At 58.4% G+C, this 18,580-nt stretch overlaps 1 protein-coding gene across 4 annotated transcripts in view; it reads left to right on the forward strand.

The window, feature by feature from the left end:
* The window catches only part of LOC111148815 (cyclin G associated kinase), a 55,524-nt gene extending 37,831 nt beyond the window's left edge, over positions 1–17,693 (forward strand). For 3 of the 4 annotated variants that reach the window (XM_022505633.1, XM_022505634.1, XM_022505636.1), the window contains 15 exons: positions 5–127; positions 1,007–1,140; positions 3,760–3,954; positions 4,381–4,498; positions 4,841–4,920; positions 7,881–8,074; positions 8,793–8,939; positions 9,127–9,597; positions 9,996–10,169; positions 10,665–10,775; positions 11,935–12,051; positions 15,446–15,673; positions 16,154–16,302; positions 16,884–17,060; positions 17,160–17,693. In XM_022505633.1, the coding sequence (XP_022361341.1) occupies positions 5–127; positions 1,007–1,140; positions 3,760–3,954; positions 4,381–4,498; positions 4,841–4,920; positions 7,881–8,074; positions 8,793–8,939; positions 9,127–9,597; positions 9,996–10,169; positions 10,665–10,775; positions 11,935–12,051; positions 15,446–15,673; positions 16,154–16,302; positions 16,884–17,060; positions 17,160–17,261 (2,520 nt within the window). In that variant the 3' untranslated portion in view covers positions 17,262–17,693. Of the gene's footprint in view, positions 1–4; positions 128–1,006; positions 1,141–3,759; positions 3,955–4,380; positions 4,499–4,840; positions 4,921–7,880; positions 8,075–8,792; positions 8,940–9,126; positions 9,598–9,995; positions 10,170–10,664; positions 10,776–11,934; positions 12,052–14,408; positions 15,674–16,153; positions 16,303–16,883; positions 17,061–17,159 lie in introns of those variants that run through there. The other variant, XM_022505635.1, reaches the window with a different exon arrangement.
* The last annotated feature ends 887 nt before the right edge of the window (positions 17,694–18,580 follow it).

Below are 18,580 nucleotides of genomic sequence, written 5' to 3' on the forward strand. Positions count from 1 at the left end.
GCAGGTCTCCGAGTGTGGCTGGGCGGCCAGGCGGGCCCCAAACCTTCGCAGCCTGTACAGCGTTTGCAGGAACATGCATTCGTGGCTCCGGCAAGACCACAAGAACGTCTGCGTTGTGCACTGCATGGTGAGTGTGAGGCTGCCCCATCCCTGCCTTTCACCTTGGGGGTGGGGTGCTTGAGAAGAACACATAAATCAGAGGAAATAACCCATGCTCCAGGGAAACTCACGATTGGCTGAGGGGGCGAGAGCGGAAGTGAGATCCAGGGCACTGAGGAGGGAGGCTGGCGGGGCAGCTGGGGTCCTCCGCATAATCAGAGGCCTTGTCTGATAGCGGGGGAGAACCCTGGCGAGACTTGGGACACCTGCAGTGACTGCTCTCAGAGAGGCCACTGAATGTGGCCTGCTGGCTTCTGGAGGGCCAGGGTCTGTTTGGGACATGCTGGGCCAGCCCGTGGACTCGTGGCAGGTCCTGTGAGGAGCAGTTTCTGCCCTGGTGTCTGCAACCGGTGACCCCAGGCCTAGCTGCCCTGGCATGGCCCCTGTCATTTCAAGGTCACAGACCCCGGAGGGAGCAGTGGCTGCTTGTGCCTTGTGGGACCCACACCTTCTGTGGGTCCCTGCCACTTCTTGGGGAGGACTGCCCACATAGGCAGTCCCCTTCCTCCTCTTTATAGCACACGAGGGGTCCCCACGGGTTATCCTCTCCTTTCCCCGCAAGGCAGCACCCACGGGAGCCTCAGCAGCCTGGCACTGAGACCACTCTGCTTCATGGGACCCCCGTCTCTGCCCTCCTCACTGTGGCTGAGGACAAGCCTTATTTCCAATTTCCCACCTGCATGGGGAGGGACCTAGGTTCCTTCTGGACTCTGAGTTCCCCACTCCCCAGTCAGGTGTGGTTCCCTGTATGTTCTGAGATGGGGGAAGCCCCTGTGGCTCTTGTCTAGGGAGGCATATGACTCAGATGCTGCGGCTGTGCAAGCCTGGCCTGTGCTGTCTGTCCTAGGACGGGAGAGCCGCGTCTGCTGTCGCTGTCTGCTCCTTCCTGTGCTTCTGCCGGCTCTTCACTACCGCGGAGGCTGCCGTGTACATGTTCAGTATGAAGCGCTGCCCGCCGGGCATCTGGCCGTCCCACAAGAGGTACCATGCGCCCCGCTCTGGAGGGCCGTCTGCGACATCACCCTCGGCCGAGTCGTCGCTGACGGTGCTGGGGGTGGGCAGATTCTGGGGCCCGTGTGCAGAAGTGGGTGAGGCAACACCTGCAGGGGGAGTCTGTGCCCTCCTGAATCCTAGCTGGCCACCAGAGGGACACCCACAGTGTCCCCCTGTGGGACAGACAGGAATCCAAGTGGCTTCAGAACAAGACCCCAATGTATCTGACGGGATATGTAAGGTGACTGGTGAATGTGTGGAAGGCGCTAATGAAGAAGGTGGGCAAGATGTAAGAGCCTGTGGTCACTTCCGCAAAGGCAGGAACTGTGAGTCTCACACACAGACGCCAGATGGGGAAAAGGGCAGGGTTAGTGGAGACTGCTCTCCAGGAGTTGAGGGAAGGGTCTCAGCCTCTTGAGGGCAGGGCCGGAGGCGTCACCCAATCGAAGCTCAGAGAGCGGTCATGGGAAGGGGGCTGGGCAGCCAGGCCTGCCGGGCCATTGCAGGAGGCAGAACGATGGGGAGGGCAACATGAGCAGACACGGTTGCTGAGGAAGTCCCAAAATTAACAAGATGCCAAACCTCCAAAGTTCAGAGGACACAAAACAGGGTGAAACCCTCAACAAACAGGCAGAAGACCCACTCAGATGCACCGGACTTCATCTGCCGGAGACCCCACATGGAGATCCCCTTATGGAGACCCCCCACGGAGAGACATCAGAGGCATTGTCCGAACCCAAGCAACCAGTAAAGGTTCTGAGTCTGAGAGTTAGTAAGTCAGCAGGGGAGATCAGCGGAGTCATAAAAAGTGCTCACTTATTCGAGGAAAAGGCCAAAGAAAAAGAAGAAATGAGAAACAGAAAATAGGAGAACCCAGCCTTCACAGTCGAGCTCTAGACGTGCCTGTTAGGAGGGGGATTGTCAGACTGGACAAGAGAGCAGTAGCACCCAGTGATGACCTGTTGGGAGGAGCCCTGCATCCCATGCAGAAAGAAGAAGACGGAGGGTGGGGGCACAGGTGCTCCGTGACTGGTCACTGCAGACTTAGTGGCTCAGAGAACCCACACGTGCTTCTCTGCCTCTGTGGGTCAGGTGGCCAGGCTTTGTTGCAGGGTGAACCTCGCTGAGAAAGTCTGCTGCTCCCTCTCTGGTGCACTTCCGTGCTCACTCAGTGTGTTGGTGGGTTGCACGGGTGTGGATGGGTTGTGGGCATCCTGGCTTCGTGGCGTGAGTGAGACGAGTGCAGGTATCCTGTCACGTGGGGGAAGAGCTCCCCGAGCAAGTCTCCTAGCGCGATGCCATGTGAGACCCACGCTCAGAAGTGGCCACCCTTGCCTCCTGCTTGGAAGCCACTCCCCACTCCTTCCCTGTCTCTTCGAGACAGATGCCTGGTGTGTGCACCCCACAGGTGCCGAGAAAACCAACCAGGTGAGCTGGAGGAGTGACAGACATGAGAGCGGATTCCAGATTTTTAGAGCAGAAAACAACTGGAAGGAGAAATGGGCAGTCACAGTTATAGTGTAGGCATCAACATTCCTGCCTTGGCAGTGAACGAAACAAGAACTTGGATGGTCAGTTCTAGGCAGCCATCTGGATGACATCTGTAGGCCCTTCCACCCAGCAACCAAAACAGACACGTTCCTCTTGAGTGCTCATAGACCATTCAGTAAGAAGGATCATATTCTGGGCCATTAAGCTGCAGTCATGGGAGGATAGCAGTCCCACGAGGTGTGTTTATAATAAAGCTACACCAGGAATTGGTAACCAACAAGGGCACCTGGCTAGCTCAATCAGGAGCATCGGATGGTAAGTATGAGCCCCATGTGGGCTGTGGAGATTGCTTTATAATATATTTTTTTAAGATTTTATTTATTTATTTGAGAGAGAGACAGTGAGAGAGAGCATGAGAAAGGAGAGGGTCAGAGGGAGAAGCAGACTCCCCGTGGAGCCAGGAGCCCAATGCGGAACTCGATCCCGGGACTCCGGGACCATGACCTGAGCTGAAGGCAGCTGCCTAACCAACTGAGCCACCCAGGTGCCCCTGCTTTATAATATTTTTTAAAAAGAAATTAATAACTGATAGTTGGAAAATTTTCTAAATTTTTCAAAATTAATCTACTCCTGTATTACCCATGAGTCAAAGAAAAAGTTTCAAGGGAAGCTTAAAGATATTTTAAACCAAATGAAAATTACATCATAAATTGTGCAATGAAACTAGAGCACACTGCTCCAAGGAAAGTTAGTCACACTGAGTACCCATATCTGTTGGGAACCAGATGCACTGAGTACTCGTGTCTATGGAAACCAGGTGCGGTGAGCCGACTGTCTCACTGAGTACTCGTGTCTGTGGGAACCAGATGTGGTGAGCTGTGTGTCACACTGAGTACTCGTGCCTCTGGAAACCAGGTGTGGTGAGCTGCGTGTCACACTGAGTACTTGCGTCTGTGGAAACCAGGTGCGGTGAGCTGTGTGTCACTGAGAACTCGCGTCTGTGGAAGCCAGGTGCAGTGAGCTGTTTGGTGCATTGAGTACTCGTGTCAGAAACCAGGTGTGGGGTGCTGAGGGACATGGCAGGCAGGTGACGTGGAGTGCCTCTGGCCCCTGCAGGTACATTGAGTACATGTGTGACATGGTGGCAGAGGAGCCCATCACGCCCCACAGCAAGCCAATCTTGGTGAAAGCCGTGGTCATGACACCCGTGCCGCTGTTCAGCAAGCAGAGGAATGGCTGCCGGCCCTTCTGCGAGGTCTATGTGGGGGACGAGCGTGTGACCACCACATCTCAGGAGTATGACAAGATGAGGTGAGCTCTGAGCTCGGGGCCTCTGTGTCCCATGGCCTTCAGATTCATTCACTTTCCCTCCTCCGGGAGACTTGTAAGGAGAAAATCTGGCCGAGCTGTGGAAAGGTGCTGAGACCCTATCTGGGGTCAAGGTGCAGAGCAGGAACAGGCTCCATGATCCTGTCCTAGCCGGTGGGCGACAGGTGTGAGAGGTTCCCTGACTGGTGTGCTGAGGAGTAGCTTCTTAGAAGTCCATTCCCAGAGTAACACCCCCTCCCAGAATAATTTGGCAGGAAGCCCAGCAAAATGAGAGCATGTGGATCTCAGTGTTGGTGCATTAGGGGAGCTCGAGGTTCTTGCCAGAGAGCCGCAGCCTTCCAGGACCACTGCTCTCTGGAAAGCTGTGTGTGTGACTTGTGAACCTGTTTTTATTCTTCCGCTTTTCAGGGATTTCAAAATTGAGGATGGCAAGGCAGTCATCCCCCTGGGCATAACCGTGCAAGGAGATGTGCTTATTATAATCTACCATGCCAGGTCCACGCTGGGAGGAAGACTGCAGGCTAAGGTACGTGGGCACTCACGCCATCCTGGGCTGTCAGTCCGTGGGTTCTCGCTGAGGGTTCTCGGGCCCAGTGTTCAGTGAGAAGTGCCTTGTGTGGTGCAAAGCAGAGGGGATTTTAGCCCAAAACACCTGGAGTTCCCTGTGCTGCGGGATGCTGTCTGCGTGGGGCCTGCTGAGTTACGGCTCTGAGGCTGCCCTACCTCAGACCCTGAGAAGCTGCTTGTCAGGAGGGCGCTGTGCATCAGGCTTCTGAGCCCGTCAGCCGGGAAGCGTGTGTGTGTGTGGTGTGAGCACGTGATGTGCCCTCCCCAGCTCGAGCATCTCCTGTCTGCACCCTCTCTGCAGGTGGCGTCCATGAAGATGTTCCAGGTCCAGTTCCACACGGGCTTTGTGCCTCGGAATGCAACGATTGTGAAATTTGCCAAGTATGTGGATGTCACACGTGGGAGAGGTCAGGAGGGTCAGGGGCACAGTGTCCGCCTGCTGTGCACCCCATGGAAATGAGTGCCGTGCGCTGGATGCTGGCGGGCGATGTGGTTCCTGCACGGCTGGGTTGCCACACTGTACTCCAGTCCTGGGTCTCTCCCCGCCTCTGAGCGTGCTTACTATCCAGCAGGTGACGCCTCCAGTGGGCTGTGGCAGCTGCCACCGTGTACCTCGGGGACCTGGGGACTGACCTGGTGAATTTCTTGTTAGAATGTAGCCATTGACACACTGGATATAGAATGAACAGCTGAATGGGTGTTCATTGGTTTTTGACACAGAGAGCACCTAGGACGTGGGAGTGCTCTGCTAGGCACTGAGGTTGGAGGTGATTGGGGGAAGTCCATCGTCTGGGGTTAGAGATAAAAACCAAAATACACGCAGTTGGGGATAATCCTCTTGACTCACCCAGTGCTCTTTAGTTTCTTGTGTTCCCAGATTCGTTACCTTGTTAGAGTCCCGCGTAAGGGCCTCTGACACCTGGCTCCTAGTCCGTGGTGGGTATACACACCTTATATTTGAGGCGGAGGGGCTCAGGTAGTGGGACAGATCGGCACAATGGGCATTTGGGAGAGAGAGAGCACGTGCGAGTGGGAGAGAGAATCCCAGGCAGACTCCCCACCTAGCACGAGCCCAGTGTAGGGCTCGGTCTCATGACCCTGAGATCACAACCTAAGCTGAAACCAAGTCAGACACTTAACTGACAGTACCCCCCAGACGCCCCAGGGGGCATTTTGATTCCAGCTGGCCATTTTTCCCCTTCGTCTCACACGCATGCACACATACCACCCACCTTTCTCCCCTGGAAGCGTCCTTCCAGGGATGAAAGGAGAGCTGGGGAGGAGCTCTGGGAACCACTGCTTGTGGCTGCCCAGGTCCCGCACTCTCCAGACCTGAGCCCCTCTCTGCCCAGTGAATAGAAGGAGTGTTAGAGGACTCACCCCTGCAGTCTTGGGAGGACTCAGCTCTGACCCTCTGGGTGCCAGAGGACCAGGGAGTGGTTGCCTCTGACATGGGGACTTCTGTGGGGGCTGAAAAGGGCATTTCTCCCGCAAACGTCCCAGTACGCAAGCACAGAACTTGACTGAGTTGTGCTCTCAGGCCCATGTGTTACTGCCTGTGTGGTGCTTCCAAAGATGGATTACTTAAATTAGGAGAAAGTTGTTGCATTGCCTGATGGATGGAGGAAAGTGCATGTCTCCTGTGGGCAGGATCCATTTTGCGGAGAGGCGGTGGGAACAGGACAGCTTGAAAGAAGAACTTAGAACAGTGTTCATGGGTCCATCCTCAATGAGCTCTCCTGTCACTGAGGGAGGGTCCCCAGTGTGTTCAAGTGGGCAGAATTGAATTCATGACACAGGAAGCATTTTTGTTTCTGAGCCAAGCATGTTGGCCCCTGGGGCCATCTAGTGAGGCCTGGGCCTTATGGCCTCCTGCTGTGTGGGGCGGGGTCATGGGGGTAGTGGCCCTGCTCACAGACCCTCATTGTTCCCTCACTGGCCTGTGGGGTGAGCTGGGTAGGCTGAGCCCCAGAGGCCATCCTCAGGGATGAGGCAGGGTGGGGGGGGGGGGGGGGGGGGGGGGCCCCCGGGGGGCCCCCAGGGGGGGGGGGGGGGGGGGGGGGGGGGGGGGGGGGGGGTTCACCAGCGTGGTGCCCAGAGCTGCCCCCAAAGCCCTGTGGCCCCCAGAGCTGAGCCTGCATTGGTCATGTGCTCCTTTGTGTGGACCCCTGCCTCGCTCCTTCCTTGTGGATGGGGGTCTAGGCCTCCCCTGGCCCCTGCTGGCTGCTGGACTCCCCCTTGACTGACATCGCTGCCTTGGGTCTTACCCCTGCGGTTCCCCTGGGAGCCGCTCCTGCCTGGTGGTGCGGTGACCCACGTCGTCTCCTTGTTATGGGTGCCCGGTGGAGAGAGGGAGGAAGTGCACGGTGGCCTGAGAGCCTGAGGAGCTCTGCTCCTGCCCTTGTTGCCCCAGCAAGAGGAGCTCGGCTTTGGGCTGTTGTTGCCCACGTAGCTGCCCTGTTGGGTGTCCTCCCCTCGCACAAAGGTGGTTTTGTCTCTGGAGGAGTGGGAAGGATTGAAACCAGTGACGTTCCACGTTAGGGTCATGCCTGTTCACTTATTTTATTTGAGTCCCTGGAAGTAAGACTTGAAGTCTGCCAGGCTTTTCCACCCAGACTGACCACCCAGTCTGCCTCCATGTCCGTAGCCCCACTGCCCGGTGGCTGTGTTTCGTTTTGGGCTATGGGTGCCTCGCAGATGTCACAGAGGACCAAGGGCGGCTCCCTCCACAGCTTGGGTCACTAAGGAACCTGCTGCCCCTTTTGCAATAAGTAATGCCCAGAGACGTCAGGTGACTTAAAAGAACATGGAGGCTGGGAGCCTGCTGCCCTGCTGAGGAATGGGCCTCAGCATCATGGTCTGTGAGCACATTGTCCGAGATGACCTGAGGGAACACGGGGGAAATGCTGGACTCCCCTAGATCTTCGGAGCCCCCCAAACTCAAATTCAGTGATCTGACGGTGACCCTGCAGTGACGCCCCTACACCCGGTCTTGGTGTAACTTGTCTCTCCTCTCCCGCCAGCTGTGTGTTCTGCCTCCCATTGCCCTGCCACCCTCCCCAGAGCTCTTGGTTTTACGGGCACCTGTGAGCAGTTGGGGATTTTTGGCAGGGTGGACAGTGTTGTTTGATGGAAACGCACATGTAAGGTCCCTGAGTGCCCGATCTGGATCACGGGGCTGGGGGTGAGGGCCGCCCACACTCCCACAGCAGAGGGGCCGTGTCCTGCCGGCGCACCTGCCCCAGCAAGCACACGTGCCACTTCATGCTCACTTTCTGGTTAACGTGGGCTGACTGACCATGAAAAGTCCTTCCTAACTGGCGTCTGGCCTCCCCTTGTAGGTATGACCTAGATGCGTGTGACATTCAGGAGAAATACCCGGATTTATTCCAAGTGAACCTGGAGGTGGAGGTGGAGCCCAGAGACAGGCCCAGCCGGGAGGCTCCACCCTGGGAGAGCACCAGCATGAGGGGACTGAACCCCAAAATCCTGTTTTCCAGCCGGGAGGAGCAGCAAGACATTCTCTCTAAATTTGGTGAGATTCTTGTGTTCCAGACATGTAGGTGGTGGTGCTGCTGCCACTGGAGACTCCTGGGGGCTGAGCTCATCCCCATCCTGGGGTCCGGCTGTGCATGGGCAGAAGGCGGCCCGGAGCCCCGACTTGGGACCTTCCCCGACACCAGCTTTCATGCCCAATGTGCTCGCATTTCCCGGGTTCACGCCTCTGTGGTTGCTCCCAGAACCCCAGGATGCTGGGCACCACCTGACCTTCGGGGTCATCGTGGGTCAGGCTGGAGTTGCATGCTGTTTTCAGCATACCTGGAAGAAGTCAAGGCTTTGTTTGGACCCGCAGGGCACAGCGGGGCAGGCGGTCGCTCGCCGGGTTGGCTGTTTCGAAAGCATTTAGAAGGGCTACACGCATCCATCAGCGGGCAGGGCGTGTGATCTCACTTCCTTATGACGACATGGTCGTCTTCACGTTCTCGGTTTGCTCATCTTACGGTCTCTTCCTTGGGAAGTGTCTGTGTCCACATGAGTGGCATGGGGCCATGTCTGGGCGAACTGGGAGCTGCTCACGGACTGGACCCTGTCTGGTGGTCAGTGCAGGTTCCCCAGGGCTTCGGCCGTGTGGCCTGGCCACTCCATGAGACGCTTGGCAACCCGGGGCCTTGGCCCTGAAGCCACCTGGCTGGCCACAGCAGGCGGTGGTGGCATTGTGGGCTGGGTCCTTGACGTGGTCTTCTCCCTGGCAGGGAAGCCAGAGCTCCCCAGGCAGCCTGGCTCCACCGCCCAGTACGACGCTGATGCCGGCTCTCTGGAAGCCGAGCCCACAGAGTCCGATTCACCGCAGAGCAGCAGCACGGACAGCAGCCGCTTCCTCCACACGCTAGATTGGCACGGTGGGTGCGGGCCCCCTCCAGGGACCCTGTGCCCCCAAGCCATCGGATCCAGCCTGCCGTGCAGGCGACATCTTCTCCCCTCAGGCCTGAGCGCTTTCTCTGGGGTCAGCTGTTCCCAGACCCTCCGCTTTGCGGCTTCCGGCAAGGCCTCACCCTGCCGTCCTGTCTACTGTGCTTCTCTTCTCAGAGGAGAAGGACCCCGAAACGGGCCCCGAAGGTCGCTTTGCCAAGGAGAGTGCGTCAGCCCCGGCCGAGGATGCAGCGGGCAGTGAGCCTTCTGATGAGGAAGCAGCGACGCTCTCAGCAGAGAGCAGGGACGCAGCTGACGAGGACACACCAGGCCCGGCAGCGAGGGTGCAGGAGCGAGAGTTGATTTTTGACGGGGTCACACCGGCCACGCCGCAGGAGCCCACGCTGCAGGAGGACAGTGTCGACCTCCTGGGGCTGAACTCCGAGGCGGGGTTGGCACCTCCCTCTCAGGCCTGTGGGGCAGCCCCCAGTACTGCCGACCTGCTCAGCTGCCTCCTGGGGGCCCCTGACACAGCTCCAGAAGTCCCCTCAGGCGATTTGCTGGGTGGAGAGGCCCCCCTGCTCTTCGCAAGCCCGGCCCCTTCCTTGAGCGCACAGAGCCCGCCCCGGGAAGGGCAGGCTGCAGCTGGTACGTTACTCCATCTGGTGGGGAAATAGAGGAGAGGGTCTTCATCCTTTGGCCATACTGTCAGGGTTCCCTGGGAGGGGCTCCTGACAGTGGACGGGGAGGGTCAGCGCCTGGCCCCTCGGCCACCTGCTGGAGGAGCCAGCTGCTCTGCGGGCAGACTCCCAGGGCCCCTGTGGCACTCCCTCTCCCTCCCTCTCACAGTCTGCCTCTCCTGGGAGAGTCTAGGGTGAGGCCCTTCTGGCGTCCAGCGCCGCTTTGGAGCGGATGGTGCGGCCTCAGCCTGGGTCTGAGGGGCCGTCGCGCTGGCTGGGACCCGCTTGACCTTGAGGCTGATACTTGGGGCCGAAGGCACCACACAGAGCCTCCCATCCGCCCACTTTCTGGGTGTTTTTCTGCAGCCGACCCATTTGATCCTCTCCTACTGCCATCTGGTTCAGGCAGCCAGCCCTGCTCCAAGCCTGACCTCTTCGGTGAACTTCTTAATTCGGAATCTGCTGCCACGGCCCCCACATCCTTCCCGTCCACCCACAGCGCCCCACCCCCAGCCTGCAGCACTGACTTCCTGCACCTGGGTAAGCACTGAAGTCGGGGCCTGCCGAGGTGGGTGGTGGCATGGTCACCTCCTGCAGGCCCTGGGCCAACGAAGGGGTGCTCTGGGTTCCCCCTCCCCTGGCAAGGTGACCAGCCTGTAGCTGTCCTCCCCATGCGGGGCTTCAGAGGAGGGCAAAAGGCAGTTCTGGGGGCACCAGCACCTAGCCGTGAGTCCATGCGGCTGGCCACAGGGTGGAGAGGGGTCTTTGAAGATGTGTGGACGCTTGTTGCTCTGTGAATGGCGGCTCTGCTTGCTGACCTCCTTATGCACTTGGTTAGTTCAGGGACCACGTGACATGTCGTTGGGCCTCCGAGGAAAAAGAAAGCGGGTTGGTGTGGGCCAAGCCCAGAGCAGCTCTCTCGGGACCCTGGTGAGGTGTGAGCCCAGCCCTGCTCACACATGAAGGGGGACAGAGGAGGCTGTTGCTGCCTGCCCCCACCAGGGGTTACCCTGGGTAGCACTGTTGTCTTTCCAGGGGACCTACCGGCGGAGCCCGGCAAGATGACAGCCTCGACCAGCCACCCAGATCTGCTGGGAGGCTGGGAGGCCTGGGCCGAGGCACCGACCCCCTCGACCACTGCAGAAGGTACGAGCCCAGCCCCATGGAGGCTGGTTCTCAGGTGGGAGCCCACTCCCAGAGGAGTGTGTGAGCCAGGAGGCCTCAGTGGGAGGTGATGCAAAGGGTCCCCATAGCACTCCTTGGTGTTGTCCTGTGTCCCGTGGCTCCTCTGCCTCCTGGAGGCCCCTGGGGGTCTGTGCCATATCTGGCATCATGGGGCCATGCCCTGTCCTCTCAGGAATGCTCCAGTAGTGAGCTTTTGGGGCAGGCCTGTGACCTGCGTCCCCTCCTAGTACCATTCACTGCTGTGTTTGCCCAGGAGCAACCCCGAGCCTGAGGCTCTCCCCAGGGCCAGATGGGGACTTTGGAGATACTGTCTCTTGATTTGCGTTTTTTCATTAGGAAGGAAGTCAGCTATTATTTTGCATGTTTTAAGTTATTTGTATTTCTTTTTTCACAGAGGGAATTCAGCTTTTTAAAATGTTACTCATTTAGAGAGAGGGAGAGAGGGCATGAACAGGAAGGGCAGAGGGAGAAAGAATCCTGACTTGGGTCTCAATCTCATGACCTGAACCAAAACCAAAAGTCACACTCAACCAACTATGGCACGCAGGCATCTCTGAAATTCAACTTCTTTTTTTTAAAGATTTTATTCATTTATTTGACAGAGACACAGAGAGAGGGAACACAAGCAGGGGGAGGTGAGAGAGGGAGAAGCAGGCTTCCTGCCGAGCAGGGAGCAACCCGGGGGATTATGACCTGAGCGGAAGGCAGATGCTTAACAATTGAGCCACCCAGGCAGGCATCCTTGAAATTCAACTAATTTTTAATCGATTTGTAAGAACTCTTTATGTAGGAACAGCGATTACTTGTAACAACTGTATAATGTTCCGTCATGAGGTGCACAGTGGTAACTCGTTCAGACCCCACCGTGTCTCACAGTTAGAATACTGACTAGCTTACGCCCTTGTGAGGAACAGCACAAAGCACGTTCACACTTGACGTGGGTTCTGGGAAGTGGGACTTGGGATCAGAGCCACGTGACGTGGAGGCTAGCTCCTGTGAGGAGGCAGCTCTGGCTGCATGTACAGCTGTGTCTGGGGTTGGTGGGGCGCAGACAGTAACCGAGCGTGGCCTCAGGAGTGTTCTGGGGGTGCACCTTCTCATGCTCTCTGCCCTTCTCCAGGTCCCTTCTTCTCTTCAGGAGGCCAGCCTGCCGCCCCTGGGCCCCCGGCCAGCTGGACCAAGTCTCAGAGCCTGGACCCATTTGCAGACCTCGGTGACCTCAGTTCTGGCCTCCAAGGTGACGTGTGGGGCCCAGAGTACCGGCCCCTAGCAGGAGGGTGCATTCGGGGGCCCTGCTCCCCTCATAGGGGCTTGTGAGCCAAGCTAACACCAGGAGGCATGAGGCACATGTGGGACACAGGCACTTGGAGTCATGGAGGAATGGATGAACCACCCGCACCCAGTGCCCGTGCCTGCTGCCTGTGGCCTTGAATCTCCTGGGGACATGTCCTCAGGGTCCCTCTGTTATCTCCAGATGCATGTGGGGCATTGAGTATCGAGACCGAGAGTCCCCAAGCAGGTTCCTTATTCCTTGGCAGTCAGGTAGCAGGTAGAACTCCAGGCTGGAAAAATGTCTGCTGGGAAGGCTCGTTACTCAGGGCGTCTGGCCTCAGGCCACAGAGCTCTCCTTCCATCGGAGCTTCGTGGCCGCTCCCTGCTGCCCCTCGCGGTGCCTAGTCAGCCTTCAGTTTGGTTTGGAGACGATGTTCCTTGGTGCTGGGAAGACTCCTGGCACCTTGTACTCTTGTTCCCCTCTTGAGACGCGCATTGGGCCTGCAGGATCGCCTGCCCTCCCCCGCCTGTCTCTGCTACGTCAGGGCTCGCCCCGTGTCTGTCTGGTTGAGCCCTGTGGCTTTCCTTCTTGGAGTAGCTGTTGGTGCTTCAGGTTGCACCATGTCTCTGAGGGCATTCCTGGGAGTGTGGTTTTGCCCTTGGCCTTTTGTGCCTGTGCAGTCTCTCTGGCCACTCACACTGGTTGGGCTGCCCAGAGCCTCCTGCTGCGGGGGTCAGACCTTTCAGGTCCTGAGTGACCCATCCTTAGGCTGGAGCCTGGCCCTCAGGGCTGCAACATGGCCCCAGGCCTCACATGCCCTCAGGAAACAAGTGATCCTGGTGAAAACTGATGGAAGGAAAGTAGAAATAGACAAAGTCAGACTCTGGTTGTAGATGTCAGACTCCTCGAGTGATCAAGCCACTGGACGAGGGGTTGGATGTGAGGATTGCACAGTGATGGAGTTGCTGGGGGCGCCCCTGCTGGCAGGGCCCTGCACCCTATAGTGGCCCCAGCCGGTGAGCGCGGACCACACCCACTCCCAGGCACTCCTGAGCCTTTGTCAAGACTGCAGAGGTCCCCTGACCACATGGACTGGAAACCAGGGACGGCAGGATAACGGTCAGTCTTCATGTGCTTCAGTGCTGAGCAGTAAGTGAGGTATTTAGGAAACAGGAGGGTGCACTAAACCGGGCAAACGACACTGAGCGGGTGCTTGCGGTCTTCTTATCAGCCTGGGGGTGTCTGAAAAGATAGCAGAATAAGCCCAAACAGATGGAAGGAAATAATAAAGAGCCAAAATCCGTGAAGTAGAAAACTAATGAAACAGAATCTGATTTTTTTTAAATATCAAGAGAGCTCAAAAATCAGTAAAATCACAGACAAAGCTCTACGAGGGACAGAGTGAAAGGATGATCAAGCTAGGACACAGGAACATCCCCACAGACCTTGAGGATGGCGAGGGTACGAGGGCCGTGGGCAGTGACATTGGTCGTGTCCTCAGAGCCGGTCTCCAGGAGAACCCGCGAGCACTGAGCACATTGTGGGAATATCCCCGTAACTGGGAGGGAAACGAATTCACACTTGGAAGTCTCCCAAAAGGGAATCTCCGGTGCTACGTGGACGGTTTCCCTGGAGAATTTTACCAAATGTTTCAAGAATTCATACTGATTCTCCAGTGTGTTCCAGGAAATAGAAAGAGGAGGAAATGTTTTCCGGTCGATTTTAGGAAGCTTGTGATACCCTGATGACCAAAACCAGAGTCTGTGCAAAAAAACCCCTGCAGGGCTATGTCCCTCATGAATGTAGACAGAGACTCTGAACAAAACAACTGGCAGAGGGAACTGTCCTCACACAGTTGTGCACCGCAGCCAAGGAGGGTTTATTCCAGGAATGTTCCGCGACCGGGGAACAGGGTCAGCCCCGTCATGGGCCTGGCAAGAGCACTTGGCGCCCCTGTCAACAGCGCAGGGAAGGCTGTTCACAGCAAGCAAGATGGGCTTGTGTGCTGGGGCTGCAGGTGAGGAGCTGATGCGGGCAGCCGAGGACGTGGACCAGCTCATAGGGACATTTACTTGGGATGTCAGGACCATGAGTGGCTAGAGTATTTCTGTAACGGAAAGGAGCATGGGAGTGTCACCCACCCCACGCCCAGCTTCGGGCTTACACTAGGTGCTGAACCCAGCACCGCATGGTATCAGAGCCGAATGGACCCGGGACCCATGAGTGGACCCACACATGCAAGGCCAGCGGATTTTTGACGGAGGGGCAAAGCCACTGCGACAGACAAGTGACATCACGCTAACCCTCACGCCTCACAACAGGTGGCTGGGCATGAGTCCTGGATTGAAACATGAACAAGAGACACTTCAGCTCCTGGAGGAGGAGAACATGGAGGAGGTCATCTCTGGAACCCAGGCATGGTTTGCGTGTCACCACAAACCGCAGCGGAGGGAATGACACAGGGCATGTCGTCATCCTGGAGTGTGCTGACTGAGGGGTGGGGAGGACAAGCTGTGGATGCGGAAAACACATTTTTGAGCCAGGCGTCTGCTCTCGGACAGATGCCTCGGATACGTGAGCACCGCAACAACCAGAGCCGTCAGCTTAGAATGTGGGAGGGGGTGTGGGTGCCCAGCACGGGGCCACCTGGCTGGGGCCGCCCCAGGGTGCGGCCACAGTAGAAGCAGTGTGGCCCCAGGTGCTGGTGGGGGTCTGAGATGGCTCGCTGGTTTCCCACAAAAGTGCAACGACCATTTATCCCAGAGACACAGCAAAATTTTGCACACCGTGTTGATCGTGGCTTCGCGATGCCCAAAACGGGAGTAGCCATGACACCCTCCCGGGGGTCAGGGAGTGAACACACCATGTTGCATCTCTGCCCAAAATAGCTGCTCACAGTGAGAAGGAGCAGGTCCTGCGTGAGAAGCACCAGCTGCAAAGCCTGTGCTCTGATCCCGACTCTGAAGCAGTCTCGGAATGATGGCCCCCGGGGAGGGGCATAGAGGAGTGTCTGACCTCGCTTACACGCGTCCCTGCATGTGGTCGCCGACACGCATGCACGCACGCATGCACGCTGGTGTCGCTGTGTTTGCTGCCGCAGGTCAGCCGTGGAGCCAGGACCTGGGGGCCTGGTGCTGGTTGTGCAGCTCGCTGGGCGTCTGTTCCAAGAAGCAGCCGTGCCTTCTGAGGGCGAGTGGGGAGGCAGGCCCAGCGCTTGTCTCTGAGTGTCCCCGCTGTCCCCAGCCCCCGTGGACATGAAGTCCTGGAGACGGCAGTGCCCCTGTCTATAGCAACTTCTCCAGGATGCGGCAGCCATCACGCGTTTGGACACTCACCCTGTTGTGACCTGTCTCCCCAGGCGCACCTGCTGGATTTGCCCCTGGGGGTTTCGGGCCCAAAACGGTCCCCGCTCCCACCAGCAGCAGCTCCTGGCAGCAGACAAGTCGGCCCCCAGCCCAGGGCACCCCACGGCCCCCCCAGGCCAAGCCACCCCTAAAAGCCAGTGCACAGCCGAGGCCTAACTATGCCGCCAACCTGAGTGTGATCGGCAGCCGAGAGGAGAGGGGGGTCCGCGCCCCCAGCTTCGGTAAGTCTTCCTCATGTCCTGTGGGTGGTTTCTTCATGGTTCCTAGGAAGTAGTGTTCTGCCCGGTTCTCCACCTCGTGGCCCAACCTAGGGGAGAGTATTCACGGGGCCCAGGTCTGTTCCCTCAGCGGGGGCTCCTGTGGACTGGAAGAAGTTGCTGGGGCCTGGCCATGGCCACCAGACCCACGCTTTCCAGGAGCCTGCAGCCCTGTCTGTCATGGGGACGGCACACCTGGGTTAACCCCAGGAGGTGACGGGCGTGGCTGTCCTTCAATCTCAAAGTGTCATTGACCTCCAAACAGTCTTGCAGGCTGTGGGCTGTGGTGTGTGCCACACAGAGATAGGCCGCCCGTTTCTGAACAGCTTTTCCTCTGAGGTGTCCCGACAGCACCCTGTCCTCCGGGTGGGCCTCACCCAGCCTGCACCCATGGGCGGGACCCCCAGAGCATTGTCTGCTGGCCAAGCCTCCGTTTGCCCATAGGTCAGAAGCCAAGAGTATCCGAGAGCGACTTTGAGGACCTGCTGTCCGACCAGGGCTTCTCCTCCAAGGCTGACAGGAAGGGGCCGAGGACCATGGCCGAGATGCGGAGGCAGGAGCAGGCGCGGGACACCGACCCGCTCAAGCTGAAGGTGAGGGGGTGCTGGCCCCCCCCAGGTCTGCAGAGAGGGGGTTCCTGCGGGCAGGATTGGCCTGCACCCCGAGCCAGCCAGCAGCCACTGTGGGAGGCTCCTGACTCTCAGACATGAAAGGGTTGTGGTCAACATGTTTGCGGAGACAGCAGCAGCTTCCCTTGACATTTAACCTGCGTTTATTTAACCTTGACATTTAACCTTGACATTTAACCTGCGGGGTGATTAAGGGCCTCGCTGCTCTGGAGACCTGACCAGATGGAACCCCAGACGGCACAGGGGTGATGAGGGCGATCTGCTGTCCGGGCTGGCCTGAGATATGGCACTGCCAAGGGGTCGGGGTGCCCTATCCCCAGGACGGCTTCGCCTTGCAGCTCTGCGGGGCCGTCTAGTCCTGTGTGGTATGTGGCTGGGCCCAGGGAGTGGTGTGAACCATGCCGGGGGTGGACAGTCAGGTCTGTGTCCAGGCTGAGCGTCTCACAGTCAGAGCCTTGTTCCGTGTGGTGGATGCTGTGTGGAGCAGCTTGGGGGGCAGGGGGGCGGTTGCCCCGATCTCTCTGTAGCACCTGTGCACCCTGCAGCTCCTGGAGTGGACGGAGGGTAAGGAGAGGAATATCCGTGCACTGCTGTCCACCCTGCACACCGTGCTGTGGGATGGTGAGAGCCGCTGGACGCCTGTGGGCATGGCTGACCTGGTGAGCCCGGGGCAGGTGAAGAAACATTACCGCCGGGCTGTGCTGGTGGTCCATCCGGACAAGGTGAGCACTGAGCCGGGGTGTGGGGGCAGGATCGGGGGTGGGAGGATCGGGGTGCTGGCAGCAGGCCTAAGGCCTCCTCCCCACTGGTCTGGCCCCCAGGCCGCAGGGCAGCCCTACGAGCAGTATGCCAAGATGATCTTCATGGAGCTGAATGACGCATGGGCCGAGTTCGAGAGCCAGGGCTCCCGGCCCCTCTTCTAAGCCCATTGTGGTCGAGGCTGTGCGTGTGGCTCACGGAGCCAGAAGCTGCTGAGCTCAGCCTCCAAGGTCCTGTCCGTGGCTGTCATGGCGTGGGCTGGTGTGGCCACCCCGGCTTGCTGTGCCCACCGTCCTCAGTGGACTGGAACAGACGCCGCTCCCCGGCATGAGAAGAAAAAGCATTCCAAAGCCTCTGAATTTCCTTTTCTTTTTTGGTCCCAAAGGAAATGTTGATTACGCTACCCCCATAACTGTCACGGTTTGTGATTCATTTCGTTTTGTCCTGTGGCCATTGCCTCGAGGGCGCCTCTGCTTGTGGTAGAGTGCGCCGCTCAGCTCTCCCCCCGCCCCCCACAAGCCCGTGCGTGACACCCGCTATGTGTGGTCAGCCTGGCCGCCACCTGTACAGAATTAAACTATTTTCTGATGACGTTTGTTTTGGCACCGTGTGACCTTCTCTGGGGTGATCTCGGCCCCCACCACAGAGAGGAGCACAGGAACCCCAGCCAGCGAGCAGCGGATTCAGGCCTCGGGGCTTCCGGGCAGCCTGGGTCTGGGGGTCCGGCCCTCACCGTGAGCTCTGGACAGGCCCCACAGTCACTGCACGTGGCCAGAGCAGAATGATACTGGCCCATGTCCACGTCCCGCTGGGTCCCTCCTCCACAGAGAGGGGCAGACATGGGCCTTTCAGATGCTGAAATTCAAAACAAGAGCTTTCCTTTATGAGAAGCCTGTTGAGGAAGCACCAGGTGTCTGGTCCCATGTGGTCGCTGCATGTGTGGGCTTAGGGGAGCATCTGTCAGCACAGAGCTTTCTTTGGTCAGAAGTGGCTTTACGAGCTCCTGGGGTCGTCCTACTCCTGCCCTGGGCTGCCTGGGCCACAGCTGCCCTGCAGGCCTCCGGGAGCCTGTGTCTGGTCCCTCTTTTCGGAGTCCGGTGTGATGCCAGAGAGAAGGAAGACTCCATGGACTGGAGAGGGTCAGCCTCCATCCCTCGGCCTGTTGCGTGGGTGGGATGCAGGCATTGGTATGGACTTAAATCAGGGGTCAGTGAGGTCTGAGTGTCCGCCTATAAACAGCGGAGGGCTCATGTCCAGCTGCTGCGAGCCCAGCACCGATGCCCCCCACATAGAGGCCGCACCTAGAGTTGGATGCTCTGACTGGACGCCGAGACCCCACCTTCCCCACCAGGGACCACATTGGCCTGAGACTCACCAGACCTGTGGTTGTGCGGCGCGGCGCGCGAGGCCCGGGGCTCAGAGGAGGGAGAGGCTCCGGCTTTTTGCCCTGCGGTCCTATGGCGGGTCTTGTGGCAGCAGGACC

The sequence above is a fragment of the Enhydra lutris genome, unplaced genomic scaffold, assembly GCF_002288905.1.
Source record: "Enhydra lutris kenyoni isolate GAN:26980312 unplaced genomic scaffold, ASM228890v2 scaffoldscaffold21, whole genome shotgun sequence".
Classification (NCBI taxonomy): domain Eukaryota; kingdom Metazoa; phylum Chordata; class Mammalia; order Carnivora; family Mustelidae; genus Enhydra; species Enhydra lutris.